General features: G+C 38.2%; 1 protein-coding gene across 1 annotated transcript; it reads left to right on the top strand.

The window, feature by feature from the left end:
• Positions 1-1,424: 1,424 nt before the first annotated feature.
• LOC126006835 (cytochrome P450 4V2-like) lies at positions 1,425-22,042 on the top strand. The gene is made up of 11 exons (XM_049772365.1): positions 1,425-1,638; positions 7,129-7,241; positions 8,566-8,651; positions 9,593-9,783; positions 10,189-10,258; positions 11,983-12,109; positions 14,483-14,668; positions 17,557-17,659; positions 19,321-19,455; positions 19,546-19,725; positions 21,870-22,042. Exons 1-11 carry the CDS (start codon positions 1,425-1,427, stop codon positions 22,040-22,042), a joined length of 1,578 nt encoding a protein of 525 aa, XP_049628322.1.
• The last annotated feature ends 828 nt before the right edge of the window (positions 22,043-22,870 follow it).

Here is a 22,870-nt window from a genome sequence, read left to right as displayed (position 1 = left end):
GTGGGAGCGGTTAATTACCGGGCTTGTACCCGACCCTGCTAGGTCCAATAGATATTTTTCTAGCAGAACTTTCGGGTGATTACATCACTTCGGTGCGGGGTCTTGACTGTAGGTGTTTGACTCACAGCTGCAAGGTCTATAACTAAATTGTTTATGCAGGTGCCATTACCCATAATGCATGCTGAAAAGCCAGCTCATGGGGCCCAACACAAAGGCTAACCCTTTTCTAATGAGCTGCTAATGAGGGAAATGAGCTGAGGAGGGTGGAGCTTCCTTGAGCATATTATAGAGAGACTGGATCTTGGGAGTCCATTCCTACCAAAGGTTTCCCAGGCTCACCCCCTTGCCTATCAGGGAACACTAAGGCCCTGCTGCTTTCCCACCTCGTTGTCTGGCTCTAGAATTAACACCTACCTAACTCTGATGGGTCTATCTAGCATTCTAGCACCTCATCTGGCTCTTACCCTACTCACTGCCAGGAGTGATCCAGAACCCTGAACCCGGAGTAAGTAAACCCTGAGCGTAGCCAGAGAAGCCCAGCACTCCCCATTTGGGAAATAAACATTTCAGCAGGAGTAAAAGACCAGACTTTATTCCTTGCCATCAGAAACTCCTGCAGGTGCAAGTGGGCAGTTTCTACAGCAGCTACTGAATTACAACAGAATCCCTCGACTTTTCTTTCATCTGTGGCAAAGGGCTTTCCTTGTCCCTTTTGAAGACAATGAGTAAATCAGGGGTGCGCTGCCTGCGCAGAACAGAACTAACTTGCAGTGAGGGACTGAGCCCAGTGCAGAAAGTGGGGGTCTTCTCCACTGGGTCCTACTTACTTCCTTCTAGAGCAGGCTTTGTGCGTCCTCCGCCCCACCCACCACATCTTTTACCCACGCTTCTTTCAGATAGCTTGACCATCTTCTGTCTTTTGTTGGTGGAGGATATTTTGAGGGAAAAAGTAAAATTCGCATGTTTAAATCAGAATGTCTTAAGTCTGGCTCAGCGCCCGGTCCCGGTGCGTCTCGGTCTCTTAGCGCCTCCAGCATCTCCACTTTCTCCTCCCGGGGGTGCCTTTCTTTGCTCGGAGCACCCCCAAAGAGCCCGGAGGCTGCTTTCCCGGCTTTCGCTTTGCGCTCCAACCGAACCAAGACAGGAGGGTCCTGCCGGGCGCTGCAAGGAGCCTGGCGATGCTAGGCGGAGCCGCCTTCGAGGCCCCCCGGGGTCCCCAAGGCCAGAGCGGTCCCCGGAGCCGCATCCTCCGCCCCCAGTCCCTCTTCGGGGCCGCCCGGCCGTGCCCACTCACGGCCTCGAACTCCCCCGGGATCCCTGCAACTCCGCCCCAGCCCGACGCGCTCCCCTCGGGGACCAGACCGGACCGCCCCGCCCTAAGCGCCGCCGCCTTAAGCCCGGGCCGCAGAGCGAGCGGAGCCGCGATGCCCGCGCTCTGGCTGGTGCCCGTCGGGCAGAAGCTGCTGCTCTGGGGCGCGCTGGGCGCCGCGAGCCTGGCGGCCGCCTCCCTCGCCCTCCGCCTCCTGCGCATGGTGGCGAGCTACGCGCGCCAGTGGCTGCTGCTGTGGCCCCTGCCGACCGTCGCCGGGGCCTACCCCTTGGTGGGACACGCGCTGATGCTCAAGCCCGACGCCAGGGGTAAGGGGGTTCCCCCAACTGCGCCCGCGTCCCCCCTCCAGTGCCAGAGGCGATGGCTGCTCTACCTACCTGCAGGACACAGCTATTCCCAATCTCCCCCGGGTCCCACCCCTCTGACACCTGTTCAAGTCGCTCTTGTCCTCCGATCCCTATGAAATACATTTGTGATACATATGTGATCTCTTATCACTAGTCTGCAGGGATCAGAAAGAGGTCATGTCCGTAGACGAATATATTTTATATGCACATAAATATGCGTCCTTAGGATCGGGGCAAGCTTGCATGTGGATATAGGCACATATCTTGGATCGAGCTGTCATGATTTCAGTAGTATTTATGTTTTGAGCACACATTCTTACTTAGGCCTCCTAGTCTTCATGTCTAGCATGGAGGGCAATACATTGTCTGTCTGTCTTTCTGTCTGCAATGCTGCCAAAGAATTGGGGGGTTGAAACATCCCAGAACCAACGCATCTGAACCATTGTATCACATAAACTATTTTATTTCTCTTGCCTCTCTGAATGAACTGACGATGCGTTAGTGATACTCTCCTATCTCTTCTCTTCTCTTCTCTTCTCTTCTCTTCTCTTCTCTTCTCTTCTCTTCTCTTCTCTTCTCTTCTCTTCTCTTCTCTTCTCTTCTCTTCTCTTCTCTTCTCTTCTCTTCTCTTCTCTACTCTTCTCTTCTTCTCTCTCTCTCTCTTTCTCTCTCTCTCTCATGCCCCCCCCCCCCACAATTTTTACCACCAGTCCGTTTTCTTCTTGACCTTCAGAGTGCCATCTTTTTTGTTTGGGGCTGTGCCCTGCAGTCCTTAGGGCACTAGCCTCTAGCTTGCTGGCTAAGAGGGACCATTTGGGATGCCTAGGGTCTAACCCAACTCAGCCACGTACAAGGCAAGTCTAGGACCTGCTATACTATCACTCTGCTCCCATATTTCAGTCTTTTTAAGATTATATAATAAATTGATGGCAGGGACTTTTGGGAAACTGTTTGTTTTTAATGATAATGTTTTTGTAATGAAGGTCTGTTATGATTTGTTGGTGGTTAAAAATAATATTTCTTGGGCCCGGAGAGATAGCACAGCGGTGTTTGCCTTGCAAGCAGCCGATCCAGGACCATAAGGTGGTTGGTTCAAATCCCGGTGTCCCATATGGTCCCCCGTGCCTGCCAGGAGCCATTTCTGAGCAGACAGCCAGGAGTAACCCCTGAGTGCCGCCGGGTGTGGCCCAAAAACCAAAAAAAATAGTTTTTTTTTCTTTTCTTTTTAATCATTTTTATTTTCAATGTGCTCAAAAAACCTAGTATTTGCAATCCCTCGTCAGGGAAGGTCATATAGATCTTAAAATTTCATCTTCATGATCATTTAAATCTAGGTACCATAGCAGAAAAGACTGATCACCAAATGATTTATATATTTAAAACACGCCATGTCTAAACTTCAATTCCTCCTCAGATAATTAAATTTTACAGGCTGAACATTAATTCCAAAAATAGAAAAATATTTTTCTCCAATTTTATCCTCTAAATCAGGGGACTCAAACTCAATTTACCTGGGGGCTGCAGGTGGCAATCAGGGTGATCGTTGAGTGCAAAGTCGGTAGTAAGCCTTGAACATTGGGAGGTGTGACCCAAACAACTAAAAAAAACAAAAACAAAAAAAGATTCCTCTAGGGCAGGGCCACAAAATGTTGTAAGGAGGGTCGCAAACGGCCCGCGGCCATGAGTTTGAGACCCCTGCTTAAATATATATAAATGCAACATATGTTCACAGTAACATGAAAATCTTTTACTAAAATACTAAAAACAATTACTAGTAGAAGAAATCCAAATACATTTTTTAACTAATGGAATATCCATGTCATTAATATAACAAGTGATCAGAACAATTCTCAAAAAATCTCAGATACTACTATAGTAAACTCCCAGTGGAGCTGAATTTCATTCTGCTTTTGTTACTTCGGCTTTCTCTTGGCCTAGAAGCTCCCTAGCCTTTGATTCCTGGCTATGTTCATGTTCATGTATTCCCATGAGGCAGACAATGGAGGCTGTGGAGGAGCATTCACCAATGAGGTAGTGTTTTGTCTAGAGATTTGCTGCTGTTTGGCTTCTCCTAATGCCCTGCTGCCTTCTCAGACTGAGATCACACAGAGGGCCACACAGAAAAACTTGTTTGTTCCCAAATTTCCCACATGATTCTCATGTAGTTGGGACTTATGTTCACATTTACCCAATCCAATACCAGGGCCATCTGTTGAGCAGGATCAGAATTATCATCCTGGCTGCGTGGATTCTCAGCATTTATTATTATTATTATTATTATTATTATTATTATTATTATTATTATCATTTTTGTACTGAAGCTTCTTGTGGTTTCATCTTACCCAAAAGCTCATATTTCTTGTACACATTAATGTGGTGTCCTAAAGTTCACGCCCTGCCCTGCTAGTCTTCACCAGAATTGTACAGCTGTTCCTAGAGTCCATAAGAGAAAAATCACTAATTCCTGCCTCTCTAAAAATTGCTTTATTTCCCAGTATTATTGTCCTTGATCCTATATCATGCTGAACCTTTGGGGGGTTTTTAGGTCCTGTGCCTCTCTGTTCAGTTGTTCTCACTGTTGCCTGGTTGATATTTTCTCTCCCAGCCCCATGTTATCTTTCCACTTATAAATTCCAACTCATTCTATAAGGTTCTTAGCCATTGGCATCACTGCATTTCCCACTTGTCGCCATCAAAACGAAGATTTAAACTTCTGTCTTAACACCACTTCGAAGTGGCCATATCCCATTAGTCCTCAGTTCCTAAGAGTAGGGATGAGGACACTTGGAAGGACCTATTCAATGCTGTATATCGAGGTAGGTTAAGATAACTCCATCATATTCACTTCCATTTTTAAATATATATTGGGAAACTGATAATAAATCTTGAGTACAAAGATTTCTTATTTCATCCCTAAATTGTTATCATTTTTTTCAGTAAAATGTTTAGCCTGGTGGTTCTTATATTTGCACTAATAATCACTCCGCATTTTTAATCACATATACAAATCCAGTTCTGCCACTCATAATTTTTTCTACATTAAATAAATAAAAATACAGGAGATTTATATATTTTATACACTATGCTTTATTCCCACCAACAAAACAATTTTTTGTTTTATCTAGCTCCACTTCTCAAAAACTTCCTTAAAATCTCGTACTCTCCACCTTTAAAACAAATATTTTTCTCCTAAATGGTATGTTTATTAAGCTACAGAGATAGTGCAGTAGGTTGGGTGCTTGCCTTACATATGGCCAACCAAGTTCAGTTTTCAGCATCCCTTATGGTCTCCTGAGTCCCATCAGGATTAAGCCCTGAGCACTGCTGGGTATGAGAAATTTTTAAAAAAACATAGAAGAAAAAATTATATTTAGTCTGTATTAGTTTAGATCTATAGGAAGGTCAATAAACAGTACAAAGTACTATGCATTTAGCCGCTCCTAATTGTCACTTACATAGTTGATATATAATTGTATAAACTATAAAATTAACATTTGTATGATATCAATTACAAAACTGTGGGCTTTAGTTATATTCACAACTTTTCCCAGAGTATCCTCTTTCCGTTCCAAGACTCAGAGATCTCAAATGACCTTAATTATCATATTCTCTAAATCTTTTAAAATCTGGGATAATTTCTGTCTTTCCTTTTCTGCCAAGGCTTTAAATTTTCTGTTGAGTATTGGTCAGGTAGTGTTGAATGGTAGGTTGAGCATTCCACAATCCCCATAATTAAGTTCATGGATTTTTGACAAGAAGATCATAGAAGTGATGCTAAAAGTATTTTCTATTAGATCAGCAGCAGATAGTGATTGACACTTTAATTCATATAGGATTGGAATAAAAGAAATCTGAGCTTGAAAGATAAAATGTGTGTGTATAATACATTGTCTCTATTTGCCAGTGACACAGTATTCTATATAAAACCTTTTGACTTTATAAAAAATTTAATAAATTAATTTAGTAAAGTTCAAAGTCAATACACAAAATTTAACTGTTTTTATATACTAATAAAGAAAGTAAAAAACACAATTCTTTAATTGTTAATTAATACCTAGAAATAAGTTAACCATGGAAGTAAAAGTCTGGTAAATTGATAAACCTTATACTAATCCTATAACTAATCCTATAATGATAACTAATAAATACTTGTTAAACAAATTAAAGAATATCCAAATAAATGGGTAGGTAGTGCATGGTCATGGTTTAAAAGATTTAATATTGCTTGATAATTAATAGTACCTAAAGCAGTATTCAGATACAGTGCAATCACTATCGGATTTTCAATGGTATTTTTCACAAAAATAAATCAAATTTATAAAAATCAATACAAATGACTCCAAACATAAAAAAATAATAGCAAGAAGACAGGAAAAAGCTGGAGGCATCACACTTCCCAATTCTAAACTATGCTACAAAACTGCAAGTAATGAAAACAGGGCTACAAAATCACAGTAATGTAAACAGGATAGCACTGACATAAAAACAGAAGCTCATGGAATCAAATAAAAGAGAGAAAGCACAGAAAAAAACATATGTCTATATTTTCAATTGATTTATGTCAATACATACATACATACATACATATAATGGAAAATACAATGGGACATATAATGGGAAAGGACAGATATTTTAAAAAGTGGTGTTGGAAAAACTGAATACTCATGTGCAAAGTAACGAACCAGAAGTACTCTGCAATAAACGGAATGCTCACTTCAAAGTAGATAAAAGACTTGATGCTAAGATTTAAAAACAAAACTTCAAGAAGAAACAGAAGCAGGTATTTTATTTATATTTTTAGATTTATTAATGGTAAGAAATAGTTTTTCAGATAGAGAAGAAGTTCTGTAAAGGCCTCGGGATCTTTGAGAAACCTTCCTTCCTTCCTTCCTTCCTTCCTTCCTTCCTTCCTTCCTTCCTTCCTTCCTTCCTTCCTTCCTTCCTTCCTTCCTTCCTTCCTTCCTTCCTTCCTTCCTTCCTTCCTTCCTTCCTTCCTTCCTTCCTTCCTTCCTTCCTTCCTTCCTTCCTTCCTTGTTGTTCATAATAGAGTTTCAGGTACACAATGCTCTAACACCAATCCCACTACTGAAACTTCCCTCCATCAATGTTCCCTCCAACTCTCAAACTACCTCTTTGAACAGCAATTTTTTTTTTACATTTTAGCACCACCATTTTCAATACTGTTAATGATACGGTTTTTTACATAAAACATTCCAAACTTCACCGTCACTACCACCACCCCTGGAATGTCCACTTCCCTGTATCTTTTTAATGCCATCTGATTATTTAATAGTAACTGTATGGTTTATCTTTAAGAAATGAGAAAACTGAGATATTTAAGTGGATCACTCAAAGTAAATAAATTAATTAAAGCCACTACTTGGCACAATAAGAAACTATTAAACAAAAAATTTGTCTTGGTTGAGTTTCAAATGAACTACTTTCTCCCAGAATTTTTTCAGCAGCTTATAACTTACACTGAAGAGTTCCGACAAACACCACTATTGAAACTCTGGCTTGGGCCAATACCAATGTTAGCACTATATAATGCAGAAAATGTGGAGGTGAGTATATAAATCAGTATAATTGTAATCTATGTTTGGCATTGTATGAATCTTGTCACAATAAATGCAGCAACAGATTAATTTTTACTAAATTCCATATATCAAACATTGCACTGAGCATTTTGGGCAACATAGAAACACTTAATACTTTCTGCATGTGTTCTTGATCCTGGGGAAAATGATAACTGCAAGCTGTCTGAGCACATTTGTTACCAAGCCTCAAAATATGTGTTTCTTTATTTTCAAAAATATAAAATTTTTATCACTATGAACTGATGTTCCATAGGTGAGCAGAATATGTATACTTTGTACTGTGTTAAGATTCTGAAAATATACCACTAATAAAATAGGAATTTTTCTCCTTAAAGGAATCTCAGACTCATCTTTATATTAAATGCTTTTCTTCCAAATTAACTTTCTTAGCATGCTAACTCAATAAAAACAAAGCAAGTATAGTTAATCTGTGCAACTGTAAATTACTCCTCAAAAACACTGCAGGCTTGGGAGTTGGGGAGATACTCCAGGGGCTGGAGTCCTTTCTTGGCATAGGTCCCTAGGGTTTCCAAACAGGAAGAGCAAGAAGTCTGGAACAGTACCTAATAGGTAGACCTAAGTACACTTAAGTCTCAATCAAAAGTGTGTGATTGAATCGTTTTTATACATACAGTGACTCAATCACATACCAGCTTCCAGTGTTACTTAAATTCATATGAAGGAGGATTCAGATGCATTTCTCTAGCTCCCGAGTTCATTCTGAGCTCCTACTTGCTATCAGATTATGGCAAATCAAATGTATCCAAAATATCATACCTTTTTTTTTTTTTTTTTTTTTTTTTGGGTTTTGGGTTTTGAGTCACACCAGGCACTGCTCAAGGGTTACTCCTGGCTCAAGGCTCAGAAATCGCTGCTGGCAGGCTTAGGGGACCATATGGGATGTCGGGATTCGAACCACTGTTCTTCTGAATGCAAGGCAAACACCTTGCCTCCATGCTATCTATCATACTTAATCTGAACTTTTGTTTTCTTTCTAACTCAGTGTGCTTAAAATTGACTTCAATTAGTTCCTAGTTCATAGCAGAAACCATGAAAGATTCTTAGATATTTTGCTTTCTCTACACTTCATACAGTAGCCAAGACTAAATTACAGTTTTATGTTCAAATTTTTACTTGAAGTTTCTTGAGACATGGGAATAAAAGTGAATCACAAAGAAATATAAGTTATAACATGTTACTTTATAAAGCTGTTTTTTCTATCCAGGTATCTTATTAAGATTGTTCTGATGTCTTAATATCTTTCAAAAATACTTTTCTTTCTCTTTCTAAGACAATTCTAACTAGTTCAAAGCAAATTGACAAGTCATTTCTGTACAAGTTCCTAGAACCATGGCTTGGCCTAGGACTTCTTACAAGGTGAGTATCCATGTATAATGCTGTCTTGCAGAAACAGTGCCTTCAGGATTAACTTGTCATATCAAGACTTGATGCAAGAAAGTTTTCTTGAGGCCAGACTGTGCTACTGGGAAGTAGGGGAGAAACTGGAAAACAGTATTTTACTATCAATGATCCTTTGATAAGCAGAAGTCCACAGCTGAAGGTAGACTCCAGCCACGATTACAATAATGATGCTCATTGCCAAGCAGAGTTAGAGGCAAGTTAGAGCAAGTTAGAGTTAGGGTGAAAAGATGAGTGAAGTCGAGAAGTGTTCCGAGTAGGTACATCTTAAAAATCTAAAGGAAATGGTTAAAGACATATTTTGAGGGTGGAAACTCAAATCCACAGCTGGCATCCAGAATGAAGTCTTCAACCTTTGAGTGAGCATCTAGCAATACAAGTGTAGGGTCTTTGGGGAACTCTGCAGAACTCAGGACAGGCCACTGTAGCCTGGATAATGAAGATGATCTGAAAACTTATGCACTGATAGGGAAGTGAAAAAAAAAGGCTAACGTTCAGAAACTTAGAAGTTAGAGTTTTAAAAACATACTTTAGATTTTTAATAAATGTTCTTCTAAAGTTACTAATATAGTGTGATATGTAGTTTACATTATGTAGCTACTTATGGATTTTTTTTAAAAATAATTTTTATTGTGACCAAAAGTGAATAACAAATCTTTTACAGTAATATTTAAGGTACATAGTGACAATGAAGTAGGGCCATTCCCATCACCAGGATTGTCCTCCCTCTTCCCCCTTTCCCAGCATGTGTTCCATATCTCCCTCCTTTGCCCCTGGATCTTAGTTTCTTTAAGCAGAGCATTGGAGATTATGTAGATTGATCTATTTTGTTACTACTCCTTATTTTTATACTTTGCTCCAGGTGTTGCTTCTCTTATAATTATGTCTTGTATTTCTAGTACGGGAAAAAAATGGCGCTCCAGGAGGAAAATGTTAACTCCCACCTTCCACTTTACAATTCTGGAGGACTTCTTAGATGTCATGAATGAACAAGCAAACATACTGGCTAGTAAACTTGAAAAACATGTTAACCAGGAAGCATTTAACTGCTTTTTTTATATCACTCTTTGTGCCTTAGATATCATTTGCGGTAAGTCTCAATGGGATTTCTTCCTACTGTTGTTTTCTTAAGAAGAAATGGCCCCAAAGGAAAATAACAGGACTTGGGAAATATCAGAGGAGTTATTGGAAAGGACACTGGGTGCTTCAAGAGACCTACTGTTGAATCCACTGCCTGAGAAGCATCAGCTGTTATATAAACAAAATTTATAGAACCTGGAACAGAGTAGTCAGAGAGCCAACCGGCTAGGTCATTCTGGAAAAGGGGGAAAAGATTAGCAGCAGGGAATAGGAGGAAAAAAAAAAGACCAAGAGCAGAGAGGCAGAGGAGAGGAGACATTAACAGCTTGCACATCTCTTTTCAAGTGGGGTCCCAGGAGGACCAACATCAGAAACATACATGAGTTGAAAGGTGGTTTCTCACTTTGTTTTACAGAAACAGCCATGGGAAAGAATATTGATGCTCAGAGAAATGATGATTCCGAGTATGTCCATGCTGTTTACAGGTAAAGGGGTTCTTTTGATTATCTTTAAAATAGCTACTAATGAGCCAGATTGCTGGCTCAAAAAGGCTAGAGTCTTCTATGCCCTACATGCGGAGACCTTCGGGCCCCTGACACTTCATTGTGTCCTGAGCAATTGCCCTGGGGACCTTAAACACTTCTTGGGAACCACCAAAGTTTGCTGTCATTATCATAACAAACCATTACTAATAATTTCTCATAATTTTACTGTATCGATAACTTGGAAAACTTTTGTTATCTATAATTATCAAAACAGTAATAAAATTAACTTAATCATCTAACCAAGTGCATTTCAATAGCAGTGAAGTGGTTATTTAAATTATGGTACACTCAGAATATGCCGTGTCTTTTAAATGATTGTTTTGGTTTTGTTATTTTGGAGACGGGGGTGTTGGGACACAGTTGATAGTGCTCAAGGTTTATCTTTGTTTGCTCTATTCTTGGAGCATATGTGGTACCAAAGATAAAACTGGGGGTGTTTGCATGCAAAGCAGGAACTTAACTTCTGTACTATGTCTCTGGCTTTAAATGGTCATTTTACAGTGTACTAGAATCGTATATCATGACTCTCTGTGACAAAAAACAATGAAAACATTTTAGTATTGAAGTCACTAATATAAGAAAATATACTAAAAATCTAAGATACTATACTAAAATGTTAACCATGAACATTATGATTCTGTTTATATGCTTTTTTTTCTTTTCTACTTTGGTTTATTTGTTATTAATTCACCTTTCATATTTTCTACAATAAATGTATTATTTTAATTAAAATATTTTACTTATAATTATTCAGCTGTTAATAGACAGGGATTAAAGTTGACTGAATATAGTTTTATTGAGTATATGATATTTCACTTTCTTATAAACTTATTGTCTTTAATCTGTCATTCATTGTTCTATGTGCTGCTTAGTTTTATTACAGTACAAATAACAAAGAGGAGATAGGCATTGAAACAAAGAAATTATTACAAATGATTGAAAGTACTTAGAAACAATAAATTTTATTTTAGAGTGATATGACAGCCAGAGATAGAAAATTCTACCCTAAATACTGGCATCTAGCCAGGTCATGGAAAAGACCAGGTACAGAGAAACCTTTGTGCTCCATCACTGAAAATGAAGAACGGATAATTTGCATTTTCCATAGAATGGGGCGGTCATTTTTTTTCTGTTAGTCCAGAGGAGTGGTCATTGAGCAGAGATAGATTTCATCTTCACAAGTGATATGAGAGCCAGAGAGGCCTTGAGAAGTCAGGATATTCCCAGGAAAAACAAGTAGATATAAGATGGCAAGCTAGTAGGGATGTTTAATAACAAACTATCTTTTCCTCTATAGAAATGATTAACTTTAACAATTTTATCTAGTGTATAATCATGCCAGGGTTATTATGCACAAATTATAAAATTCTTAGTAGCCCTTAAGACAAATTGTCATATTTCCCTTATTAACACTCATTGGGACCAGCACTGGGTAGGTGTTTAGAAATACATGTTAGATACTTTTATTGTTTTGGGGCCACACCTAAAAATGCTCAAGGGGTTACTCCTAGCTCTGCACTCAGGAATTACTCCTGGTGAGCTCAGAGGCCATATGGGATGCCAGGGTAGCCTGGATGCAAGGCAAGGCCTTACCCACTGTACTATCACTCTGGCCCCAATACTTATTTGAAGTATCAGCAGATGTACTATTATCCTTTTTATAGTATGAGTGATATGATACATCGAAGAATGAAGATGCCTTGGCTCTGGTTTGACCTTTCGTTCCTTATGGTTAAAGAAGGGTGGGAGTACAAAAGGAGTCTAAAAATTCTACATAATTTTACCAACAAGGTAAGTCTTTGATTTTGTTTTGTTTTATTTTGTGGCCACATCTAGTGGTACTCAGGGGTTAATCCTGGCTATATGCTCAGAAGTTTCTCCTCATAGACTCAAAGGACTATATGAGATGCCTGGAATCGAACCTAGGTTGGCCATGTGCAAGGCAAACTATATACTGTGCTATAGCTTTGTCCTTTTATTTTTTAAATTGTTTTTATTTCCTAATATTTTGGGTTTTTGGGTCACACCTGGCAGCGCTCAGAGGTTACTCCTGGCTCTACGCTCAGAAATCGCTCCTGGCAAGCTCTGGGTTCCATATGGGATGCCGGGATTCAAACCACCATCCTTCTGTATGCAAGGCAAACACCTTACCTTTATGCTATCTCTCCGGCCCCTCCTTTTATATTTTTGATTGCAGTAAAATGTACATGTAGTTATGTAGTTGTCATTTTGAACATACAATTTCAAAACATATAATGCACTAGAATTGTAAAACTATCAGAAATAGCCCTCCCAGAACTTTCCTAAGTCCATGATTTTTTTGTTGTTGTTGTTGTTGTGGTTTTTGGGTCACACCCGGCAGTGTTACTCCTGGCTCCATGCTCAGAAATTGCTCCTGGCAGGCACGGGGGACCATATGGGACGCCGGGATTTGAACCGATGACCTTCTGCATGAAAGGCAAATGCCTTACCTCCATGCTATCTCTCTGGCCCCAAGTCCATGATTTTTTTTTTGTTTTTGTTTTTGTTTTTGTTTTTGGGCCACACCCGGCATTGCTCAGGGGTTATTCCTGGCTGTCTGCTCAGAAATCGCTCCTGGCAGGCACGGGGGACCATATGGGACACCGGGATTTGAACCAACCACCTTAGGTTCTGGATCGGCTGCTTGCAAGGCAAACACCGCTGTGCTATCTCTCCGGGCCCAAGTCCATGATTTTTATTTTTAGTCACCATATCTAGTGTTTTATCATGGGCTCTGTTTTTCACTAGAGAATCATTGAAGAATATTTTTTTTTAAAAAACTAGACAACATGACTAAGACTAAATTATGTATTCACCAATTACTAAGAACTTGCTGGGTGCTAAACACTATCAAGTATCCAATATTTGTATGTGTGCTCCTAACCCCAAAGGGATTAATTTAGTAGAAGAGGTATATAAACAGATAATTACAGAAATGATAAAATGGGCTGTAGAGATAGTAAAACAGGTAAGGTGCTTGCCTTGCACATGGAAGATCAAATTTTGATCCCCAGTACCTCTTTATATTTTGAGCTCTGCCAAGAATGATCCCTGAGCACAGAGCCCCCCGAGTTATCCCTAGTATTAGTTTAATAAATATTAAAAATATAATTATTAATGCTAGATTTTAAGGACTCTACCTGGATAGATGGGTTATAAAAACTGGAGGAGAAAGGCACTGAATAGCAAGTACAACCTAATGCCAAATGGTATTGAAGCTGAGAAAAATAAAACAATGTCAAGAGGATAGTGAGTACTAGAGACCAACATTGCAATGGGCAGAGCAAGTTTTTGTTTTGTTTTTATATTTTTGTTTTGGGGCCATACCCAGTGGTACTTAACACATACTCCTGACTTTGGAGTCACTCCTAGTGGACCCCAGTTGGCCAAATGCAAAGCAAATGCCATGTCTACTATACTATCACTTTGGCCTTTGGGCAGGGAAGTTTCTATAGCACAGTTCCTTCCTGAAAAAGTGGAGGAGCCAGCCACATTCTGAGGAAACATCTGAAGAAAGAGCATTCCAGGAGCTGGAAAAATTGCATGCAGAAGGATGGTGGTTCGAATCCTGGCATCCCCTATGGTCCCCTGAGCCTGCCAGGAGCGATTTCTGAACATAGAGCCAGGAGTAACCCCTGAGTGCTGCTGAGTGTGACCCCAAAACCCACAAAAAAAAAAAAAAAAGAAAAAGAAAAAGAGCATTCCAGGGAGAGGTTCAGTGGCACACAGCTGAACTAACTAATCGACTTACTGTTTCTTTTTTCAGCACATGTAATTAGAATGACCTGTAATTAGTTAGTCATAGAATGGTTGCATTCTCTCCACCACCTGAACTTTTTCCTCATTAGACCCTTCCAATCTCATGGGTCCCAGCTCTGCTGCCTGTCTGGGAAGCACTACGGAGGTCACAATTGAAAATTGAATGAGTCTTACGTCAAAAGTTAAACTCCTTTTGCATAATGCCTTAATATAGGAAGAGGACACTTTGTTATATTTCCACACAAACCTAAGTTATTGTTGAGGCAGAAAGAACAGGAAAGGATTCACAAATTGATTAAAGAACAATGAATCTTTTTATAGGAGAAATAGATTGTTGCTATATGGCATCCCAAATGCAAGCATGCTATGTTTTAAATTGTTCAGGTCATCATTGAACGGGCCAATGCAATGAAGAGAGAGGAAGAGCACAGGACTGAGGAAGGGGACACTACCCCACTCAAAAAGAAACGGAGGGTTTTCCTTGATTTGCTTTTAAATGTAACTGATGATGAAGGAAACAAGCTAAGTCATGAAGATATTCGAGAAGAAGTTGACACCTTCATGTTTGAGGTACTATTGTTCTTTGGTTCATTTTACTATTTCTTACTATCCTGTAATTTTGGAGTAACATTACATTTCAGTTATTTTGTAGGGAATTCCAATTATTTTAGCATTTTAATGATAATTTAAACATCAATATAATTGATAAAAAGGCATTTTATCAAGACAAGACATTTCAAAAAGTAAGATCCTTACACTCCAGAAAAATATTCTAACTAGTGGTAGACATACTTTTTCCCCCTAAGTTATAGCTGTTCATACTTTTCCAGGTAGAAGAGGAGCCAAATTTCTCTCTTTTCTCTGTAATTACTTAATATTTCCTGTTAGTCTTCCAAACTCACATGTCTATTTCCTCACTACTTCTTCTTTGAAGTTCTACCAATAAGTATATAGCTATATCAAGCAGCCCAAACAGGCTGCCCTAGCTAAGATGATTTGATATAAAAATGCAGCCTTGAGATAAAGACTCTCACTGTCAGTTGATGATTAAAGAAATTTCTAGTCTTCAAATGCAAAAAAAGTTATTACCAAGATTATTTTATTTTTTATATTTATTTATTTATTTATGTTTACTTCCCACATTCGGTCACATTTTGTTATGATGGTTCTCAGTGTAATTATTTCTGTGACTGCACCCATCACTCTCTGTGGTGAGCTTCATGTCGTGAGCTGGACCTTCCAGTCCTCCTCTATTTTGTTTTTGAGAATCATTACAGAAATGTCTTTTATTTTTCTCAAAATCCATAGATGAGTGAGACCATTCTGTGTTTATCTCTCTCCCTCTGACTTATTTCACTCAGCATAATAGATTTCATATACATCCATGTATAGGAAAACTTCATGACTTCATCTCTCCTGATGGCTGCATAATATTCCATTGTATATATGTACCACAGTTTCTTTAGCCATTCATCTATTGAGGGGCATCTAGGCTATTACCAGAGTCTGGCTATTGTAAACAGCACTGCAATGAATATAGATGTGAGGAAGGGATTTCTGTATTGTATTTTTGTGTTCCTAGGGTATATCCCTAGGAGTGGTATAGCTGGATCATATGGGGGCTCAACTTCCAGCTTTTGGAGGATTCTCCATATCGCTTTCCATAAAGGTTGGACTAGATGGCATTCCCACAGGCAGTGAATAAGTGTTCCTTTCTCTCCACATCCCCGCCAGCACTGCTTGTTCTAATTTTTTGTGACGTGAGCCAATCTCTGTGGTGTGAGCCAAGATTATTATTATTTATTTTAAGTGTAGTTACCTTTATTTATTTTTCTACTTTTTAAAAATATTTTAACTAAATCACATGCTATACATTTTATTATATAGTTTCTATTATGTAAATTCCAACACCTATGAATTCACCAATGCACATTTCCTGCCACCAATGTCTATTTTTTCTCCCACCCACCTCCCTGCTTGCCTCTTCTCCCTACCACTATTCCTATTTTTCCTTTTAATAACTAGTTTGCAGTGTTGTTACTAAAGGGGTATGCTGCATATAATTTATATATATATAATTTTTATTTTGACCAAAGTGGCTTACATATCTTTCACAGTAATATTTTAGGTATATATTAACATTGAATCAGGGGGATTTCCATCACCAAATTTGTCTTCCCTCCTCCCCCTTTCCATCTTGTATCCCATATCCCCCACCCTTACCCCCTGGAGCCAAGATTATTTTAACTATATTAAACATTACATACTGACAGCTACTGTTTTGTTTTTGTTCATTTTTTCCTTTATGTATTTTATGTGAGTAAAATCATATGACGTTTCTCTATCTGGCTTACTCTTATACTTAGCATAATTCCCTCTTGCTCTATTTATACTGTACATGGCGTAATTTCATCTTTTTTACAACTCATATGTGGCACCATTGTATATACATTGAGGACATTTAACATTCATGTATCTTAGCTTTGAATCTCTAAAATGTGAGTAGCATGATAAATTTTTAATGATGTTTTGTGAAGATTGAGGCTATCAGCTTCTTGATGTAGAGTCTTACTCAGTATTACACATATGCTCCCTGCTATGAGAATCTGTATCTAATAATTTGTTTCCCTTAAAGATGAGTTATATCTAGTCAATTGTAGTTAGACACATGAATTGTTTACAGATTTGGCTACTGTGAATAGTGCTGCAATAAACTTAGAATCACTGGGACAAATTAAGGCAATTTTGAAAGGTACTGGACATGTTGGTGGAAGGTGTCATGTTGGAATTTCATATCCATAGCCCTTATCATTAACAGGATTGTAAATTATAGTGCCTCAGATAAACTTTTTAATTTAATATAATATATAAAGTGGTCTAGGTGAATGCCTTCTTATTTTATTCCTGTACAATATAGAAATAACAACTTGTTAAATAAATGAAACAAATCAAACAAAAACAAGCATTTATACACTAAAACCAATTAGTGGTTCCCAGAAGGTAGGAGAGGAGAAGGATATATTGATTAGTTGGGACAAATATGGCAAGTGCATGGTGAATTTGATTTTATAGTGGTGCACTTAAAGATATGTTCATGTCACATACTGTTATTCACTATTCCGAAAACTGAAAGGCAGTCTAGTGTACCTAGCTTTTTTCGAATGCACCCTTATCAGCATAGTACAATTACTGCTCACAACATTACATTGTGTGGTGGCAAAAGTCCACCTTGCAAGGGTTATTTTGCTTGTTTTTCATAGAGGGAACAAGATATACACAACACACAGGTTGGGTTCTGCAGTCACATTACTCCAGTCAAAACAGAGACTATTTAAAATAAACATATTCCCATGAGTGTCACCGGGTGTGGCCCAAAAAGCAATAAATAAATAAAATAAAGTAAAATAAACTTATTAATCTCAGCATAGCACTGCTCCTATTTCCCCTTCCATCTGCAGGGCCATGATACCTCTGCAGCTGCAATAAACTGGTCCTTGTATTTGCTGGGTTCTTATCCAGAAGTCCAGAAAAAGGTGGACATGGAACTGGAGGAAGTGTTTGGTATGTTCGGCCCATTCCACAGTTTATCATGGGAGCCAAATCCCATAAAACTTGTATTATTTCTGCTCCTTAGGAAGTTTATTAGGATCTGTAGGGTCCCTTCCTTTCTGCCAGGCTTCCCTTGATCACCTGCAGGAATCAGCTCATTCTCTCTCTCTCTCTCTCTCTCTCTCTCTCTCTCTCTCTCTCTCTCTCTCTCTCTCTCCTCTCTCTCCTCTCTCTCTCCTCTCTCTCTCTCTCTCTCTCTCTCTCTCTCTCTCTCTCTCTCTCTCTCTCTCCTCCTCTCTCTCTCTCCTCTCTCTCTCTCTCCTCTCTCTCTCTCGCCAAACTCGGTGACGCTCAGGGGTTACTCACGGCTATGTGCACAGAAATCGCTCCTGGCTTGGGGGACCATATGGTATGCCGAGGGAGTGAACTGCGGCCCATCCTAGGTTAGCACATGCAAGGTAGATGCCCTACTGCTTGTGCACTGCTTGTGCCCCCTCATAACCTCTTTTTGTCACAGGGATTGGTGCTTGGAATTCTTTGTACATTCACATTATTTGTTTCCTCTTTCCTCTTTCTCAATCCAAAGCATTTTGGATCTTTTTCTTTCTTTTTCTTTCTTTCTTTCTTTCTTTCTTTCTTTCTTTCTTTCTTTCTTTCTTTCTTTCTTTCTTTCTTTCTTTCTTTCTTTCTTTCTTTCTTTCTTTCTTTCTTTCTTTCTTTCTTTCTTTCTTTCTTTCTTTCTTTCTTTCTCTTTCTTTCTTTCTTTCTTTCTTTTTCTTTCTTTCTTCTTTCTTTCTTTCTTTCTTCTTTCTTTCTTCTTTCTTTCTTTTCTTTTCTTTCTTTCTTTCTTTCTTTCTTCTTTCTTTCTTTCTTCTTACTTTCTTTCTTTCTTTTTCTTTCTTTCTTTCTATCTTTGTTTCTTCTCTTTCTTTCTCTTCTTTCTTTTTCTTTCTTTCTTTTTTCTTTCTTTCTTTCTTTCTTTCTTTCTTTCTTTCTTTCTTTCTTTCTTTCTTTCTTTCTTTCTTTCTTTCTTTCTTTCTTTCTTTCTTTCTTTCTTTCTTTCTTTCTTTCTTTCTTTCTTTCTTTCTTTCTTTCTTTCTTTCTTTCTTTCTTTCTTTCTTTCTTTCTTTCTTTTCTTTCTTTCTTTTTTTTTTGGTTTTTGGGCCACACCCAGTGATGCTCAGGGGTTACTCCTGGCTCTCTGCTCAGAAATCACTCCTGGCAGGCACAGGGGACCATATGGGATGCCAGGAATTGAACCACCATTGGTCCTGGGTCAGCGCTTGCAAGGCAAACACGCTACCACTGTGCTATCTCTCTGGTCCCCATTTTGGATTTCTTAAATCCAAAGCATTTTAAAGCAAATGTATACTATAAATCAGCCACTGTCTATCACTTCATCTTGCCCTAGCTCCTTGCAGCAATAATTTGCTTTCAGTCTCTTTGTATTTGCCTACTCTAAGTATATCCTATAAATGGAACCATTATATATATATATGCATATATATATATATGACCTTTAGTGTCTAGTTTCTATTACTAAGCATATTTTCACATTTTATCTTGATTATACATAATATTTAAATAATATTTTAATTAGTATATTTTCTTGTGATGCTACATCCTCCAACCTCAAATAGTTCATCATCACTGTACATGTTGAATTTAATCAGGGAAGTCTGATCGTCCTGCTACCTTAGATGATCTGAAGAAACTTAAATATATGGAATGTGTTCTGAAGGAGAGTCTTCGCCTTTTTCCTTCTGTGCCTTTTTTTGGTCGTCATCTCAATGAAGATTGTGAAATTTGTAAGTTTTTATAATCAGAATAGTAGAGATTCATTGTTTTTATGGTCTACTCTGCTCTGTTCTCATGACTTATCGACTGTGTTTTGACAGCAGGTTACAAGATTGCGAAAGGTTCTCAAGCAATCATCATTACCTATGCCCTGCACAGAGATCCAAAGTATTTCCCCGATCCAGAGGAATTCAAACCAGAAAGGTTCTTTCCTGAGAACTCACAAGGACGCCATCCATATGCATACGTGCCCTTCTCTGCTGGTCTGAGAAACTGTATAGGTTTGTATTCATCAGATTGGCATTGAATCTCTGCATGTGAGGTCTCTCTTTTTTCTCTCTTCTACATACAAATACTCTCTCTCTCTCTATATATATATATATACACATTTATATTTGTAATGTACTATCTTTGAGTATTTGAAATGTAGGTTTTTATTTTGAGAATTAAAAAATCTTTAAGCACCATGACCACAAACATGTTTGTAGTTGGGTTTCAGTCATAAAAAGAGCATCCCCCTTCAACAGTACAACATTCCATCACCAATGCCCCTTATCCCCTTTCTCCCCCATCCCCTGCCTATATCCCAGACTTACATTCTACTTCTCTCATTCATTAACATTGTCATGATAGTTGTTAGTGTAGTTATTTATCTAACTGCACTCACCACCCTTTGTGGTGAGCTTCATATTGTGACTGGGGATTATTACAATACTGTTTATTGTTTTTCTTAAATCTTATAGATGAGTGAGACTATTCTGAATCTATCTCTCTACCTCTGACTTATTTAACATAGCATAATAGTTTCCATGTCCATTCATGTATAGGAAAATTTCATGACTTCATCTCTCCTGATGGCTGAATAATATTCCATTGTGTATAGTTCGACAGTTTCTTTAGCTATTCATTTGTTGAACGGTATCTTGGTTGTTTGCAGACTCTGGCTATTATAAATAGTGCTGCAATGAATATAGGTGTGAGGAAGGGATTTTTGTATTGTGTTTTTGTGTGCTTAGGGTATATCCCTAGGAGTGGTATAGCTGGATCATATGGGAGCTCAATCCAGTTTTTTGAGGAGTCGCCATATTGCTTTTCGTAAAGGCTGAACTACTTTCTCTCTTTCTCTAAATATACATATACACACACACATATATATATATATATATATTTACATTTGTAATATAGTGTCCTATCTTTTATTTGAAATGTAGGATTTTATTTGAGAAAATATTAAAAAAATTTTTGTTCCACTTTTCCTCCATTTTAAATTATTGCCCTAAGCTTAGTATTATTCAGCTCATAATAGTATAATGCATAATCATTTAATTTTTATATTTTAAACAGTTATAGATTAAAGGAGACTATATTTTATATGGTAGGAAATTATTTTCTTTTTTTTTTTTTTTGGTTTTTTGGGCCACACCCGGCGATGCTCAGGGGTTACTCCTGGCTGTCTGCTCAGAAATAGCTCCTGGCAGGCACAGGGGACCATATGGGACACCGGGATTTGAACCAACCACCTTTGGTCCTGGATCGGCTGCTTGCAAGGCAAACGCCGCTGTGCTATCTCTCCGGGCCCAGGAAATTATTTTCAATGATGTCTTGTAATTTCACATTTGCTAACTTAAATAATTGCATCTTACAACAAAAAAAGAACACTTACCATATGGCCAGATGAAGTATTTAAACAAAATGAACTCATATCATTGTGCATTTTAAAGACTTTCAGTTTAGTATCTGTAGCATTTTATCATATAAATAAACTAGGCAATAGCAAAATGAAGTGAAATTTAATGAATTGATATGAACTATGTATGATGATTTTATAGTAAATCCAACACTCAATAAGAAAGCAGCCTAGAGGTGGAGAGAGAATGAGAGACAGTTCCCAGTGTAAGGTACTTGCCTTGCACATGGCTGATCCTCATTGTCACATATGGTTCCCCTAGCACAGCCAAGAGTAATCTTTGAGCACAGAGCCAGAGTTAGCCCTGAGAACCAATGGATGTGAAATTCATGAAAAGAAAGCTACCTATAATCATAAAAAGAGTGTAGCCTAAAGTTCTGATTCTCCTACTACAGTGCTCAGGATTTCTGAAGTCCATTGCTAACAAATCCTACCCATTCCTACCACTGCCCGCCTACTCTATGACTACTGCCCACTACTACTACTGCCCACTATAACTATTACTACTACCCCTACCACTGTCCAACTACTACATCTCCCCACCTCTACCAATCAGATGTGAAATCAGGGAGCAAAAAAGGAACCCCAAGAATACTTTATAAAAAAAATATCTCAAGGGATTATGATGTTCCCAGGATCTACTGTGTAAAGTAGCTCACTTACTCCAAAAGGACCTGCTATTTGTCATATTTAAGTTATAACTTTAACTAAAGTAACGATATGTACATTACTCTGAAGGTCAAAAGTTTGCCATAATGGAAGAAAAGATCATTCTTTCTTGTCTCCTGAGGAAGTTCTGGGTAGAAACTACACAGAAAAGAGAAGAACTTGGTCTGGCAGGAGAATTAATTCTTCGTCCAACTAATGGCATCTGGATCACGCTGAAGAGGAGAAACACAGATGAATCCTAGCTCTGTGATTAGACTGTGCTCTTCTTTCTTAAAAGAAACTGTGAATTTATAATTTGTATGTGATGAATTCAATACATCTAGTCCCTAGGCCTTAACTTTTCTTAATCTTATTTATCTTGAGTTTCAAGTCTACCATAGAGTGGGTTTTTAACTTTCATCACCACAGAAACTGCAAATTGCCTACATTCTTTATTCCAAAAATAAGTTAATGTCCATACCAATATAAACGTATAAAAGTTTCTCAATGAAAGCATTCATAGACAATTATTACTTTAACTAGCATACCGAAATGATAGAATATAATTTAAAAGATATTCTTGTTGACTTGGGAACACACACACACACACACACACACACACACACACACACGGCCTCTATATGTATATGTGTGTACATATTTAATTTGCAAAAATGTACTAATTATATTGAGAAATTTTATTTTAAAATTTAGATCAGTTTCATCAGTAATGAGAATAATTAATAATAATCAATTATTAATAATTAAAAATTACCATCCATAGTACCTATTCTTTTAAATTGAAATATAAGTTATTTTTTTTGTTTGTTTTTGGTTACACCCGGCAGCGCTCAGGTGCTACTCCTGGCTCTATGCTCAGAAAATTGCCCCCGGCAGGCTCCGGGGACCATATGGGATGCTGGGATTTGAACCACCATTCTTCTGCATGCAAGGCAAATGCCTTACTGCTGTGCTATCTCTTTGGCCCTGAAATATAAGTTTATTCCTACTTTTTTTTAATGTAGCTTGTTTTCATTGTTTATAGATTCACAATGACTTTAATATGAAATATATAACAGGAGATAGTTCTC

This window comes from Suncus etruscus, chromosome 4 (assembly GCF_024139225.1).
Source record: "Suncus etruscus isolate mSunEtr1 chromosome 4, mSunEtr1.pri.cur, whole genome shotgun sequence".
In the NCBI taxonomy this organism is placed as follows: domain Eukaryota; kingdom Metazoa; phylum Chordata; class Mammalia; order Eulipotyphla; family Soricidae; genus Suncus; species Suncus etruscus.
The sequence above is the reverse complement of the archived record's forward strand: the minus strand, read 5'-3'. Positions and strand labels throughout refer to the sequence as shown.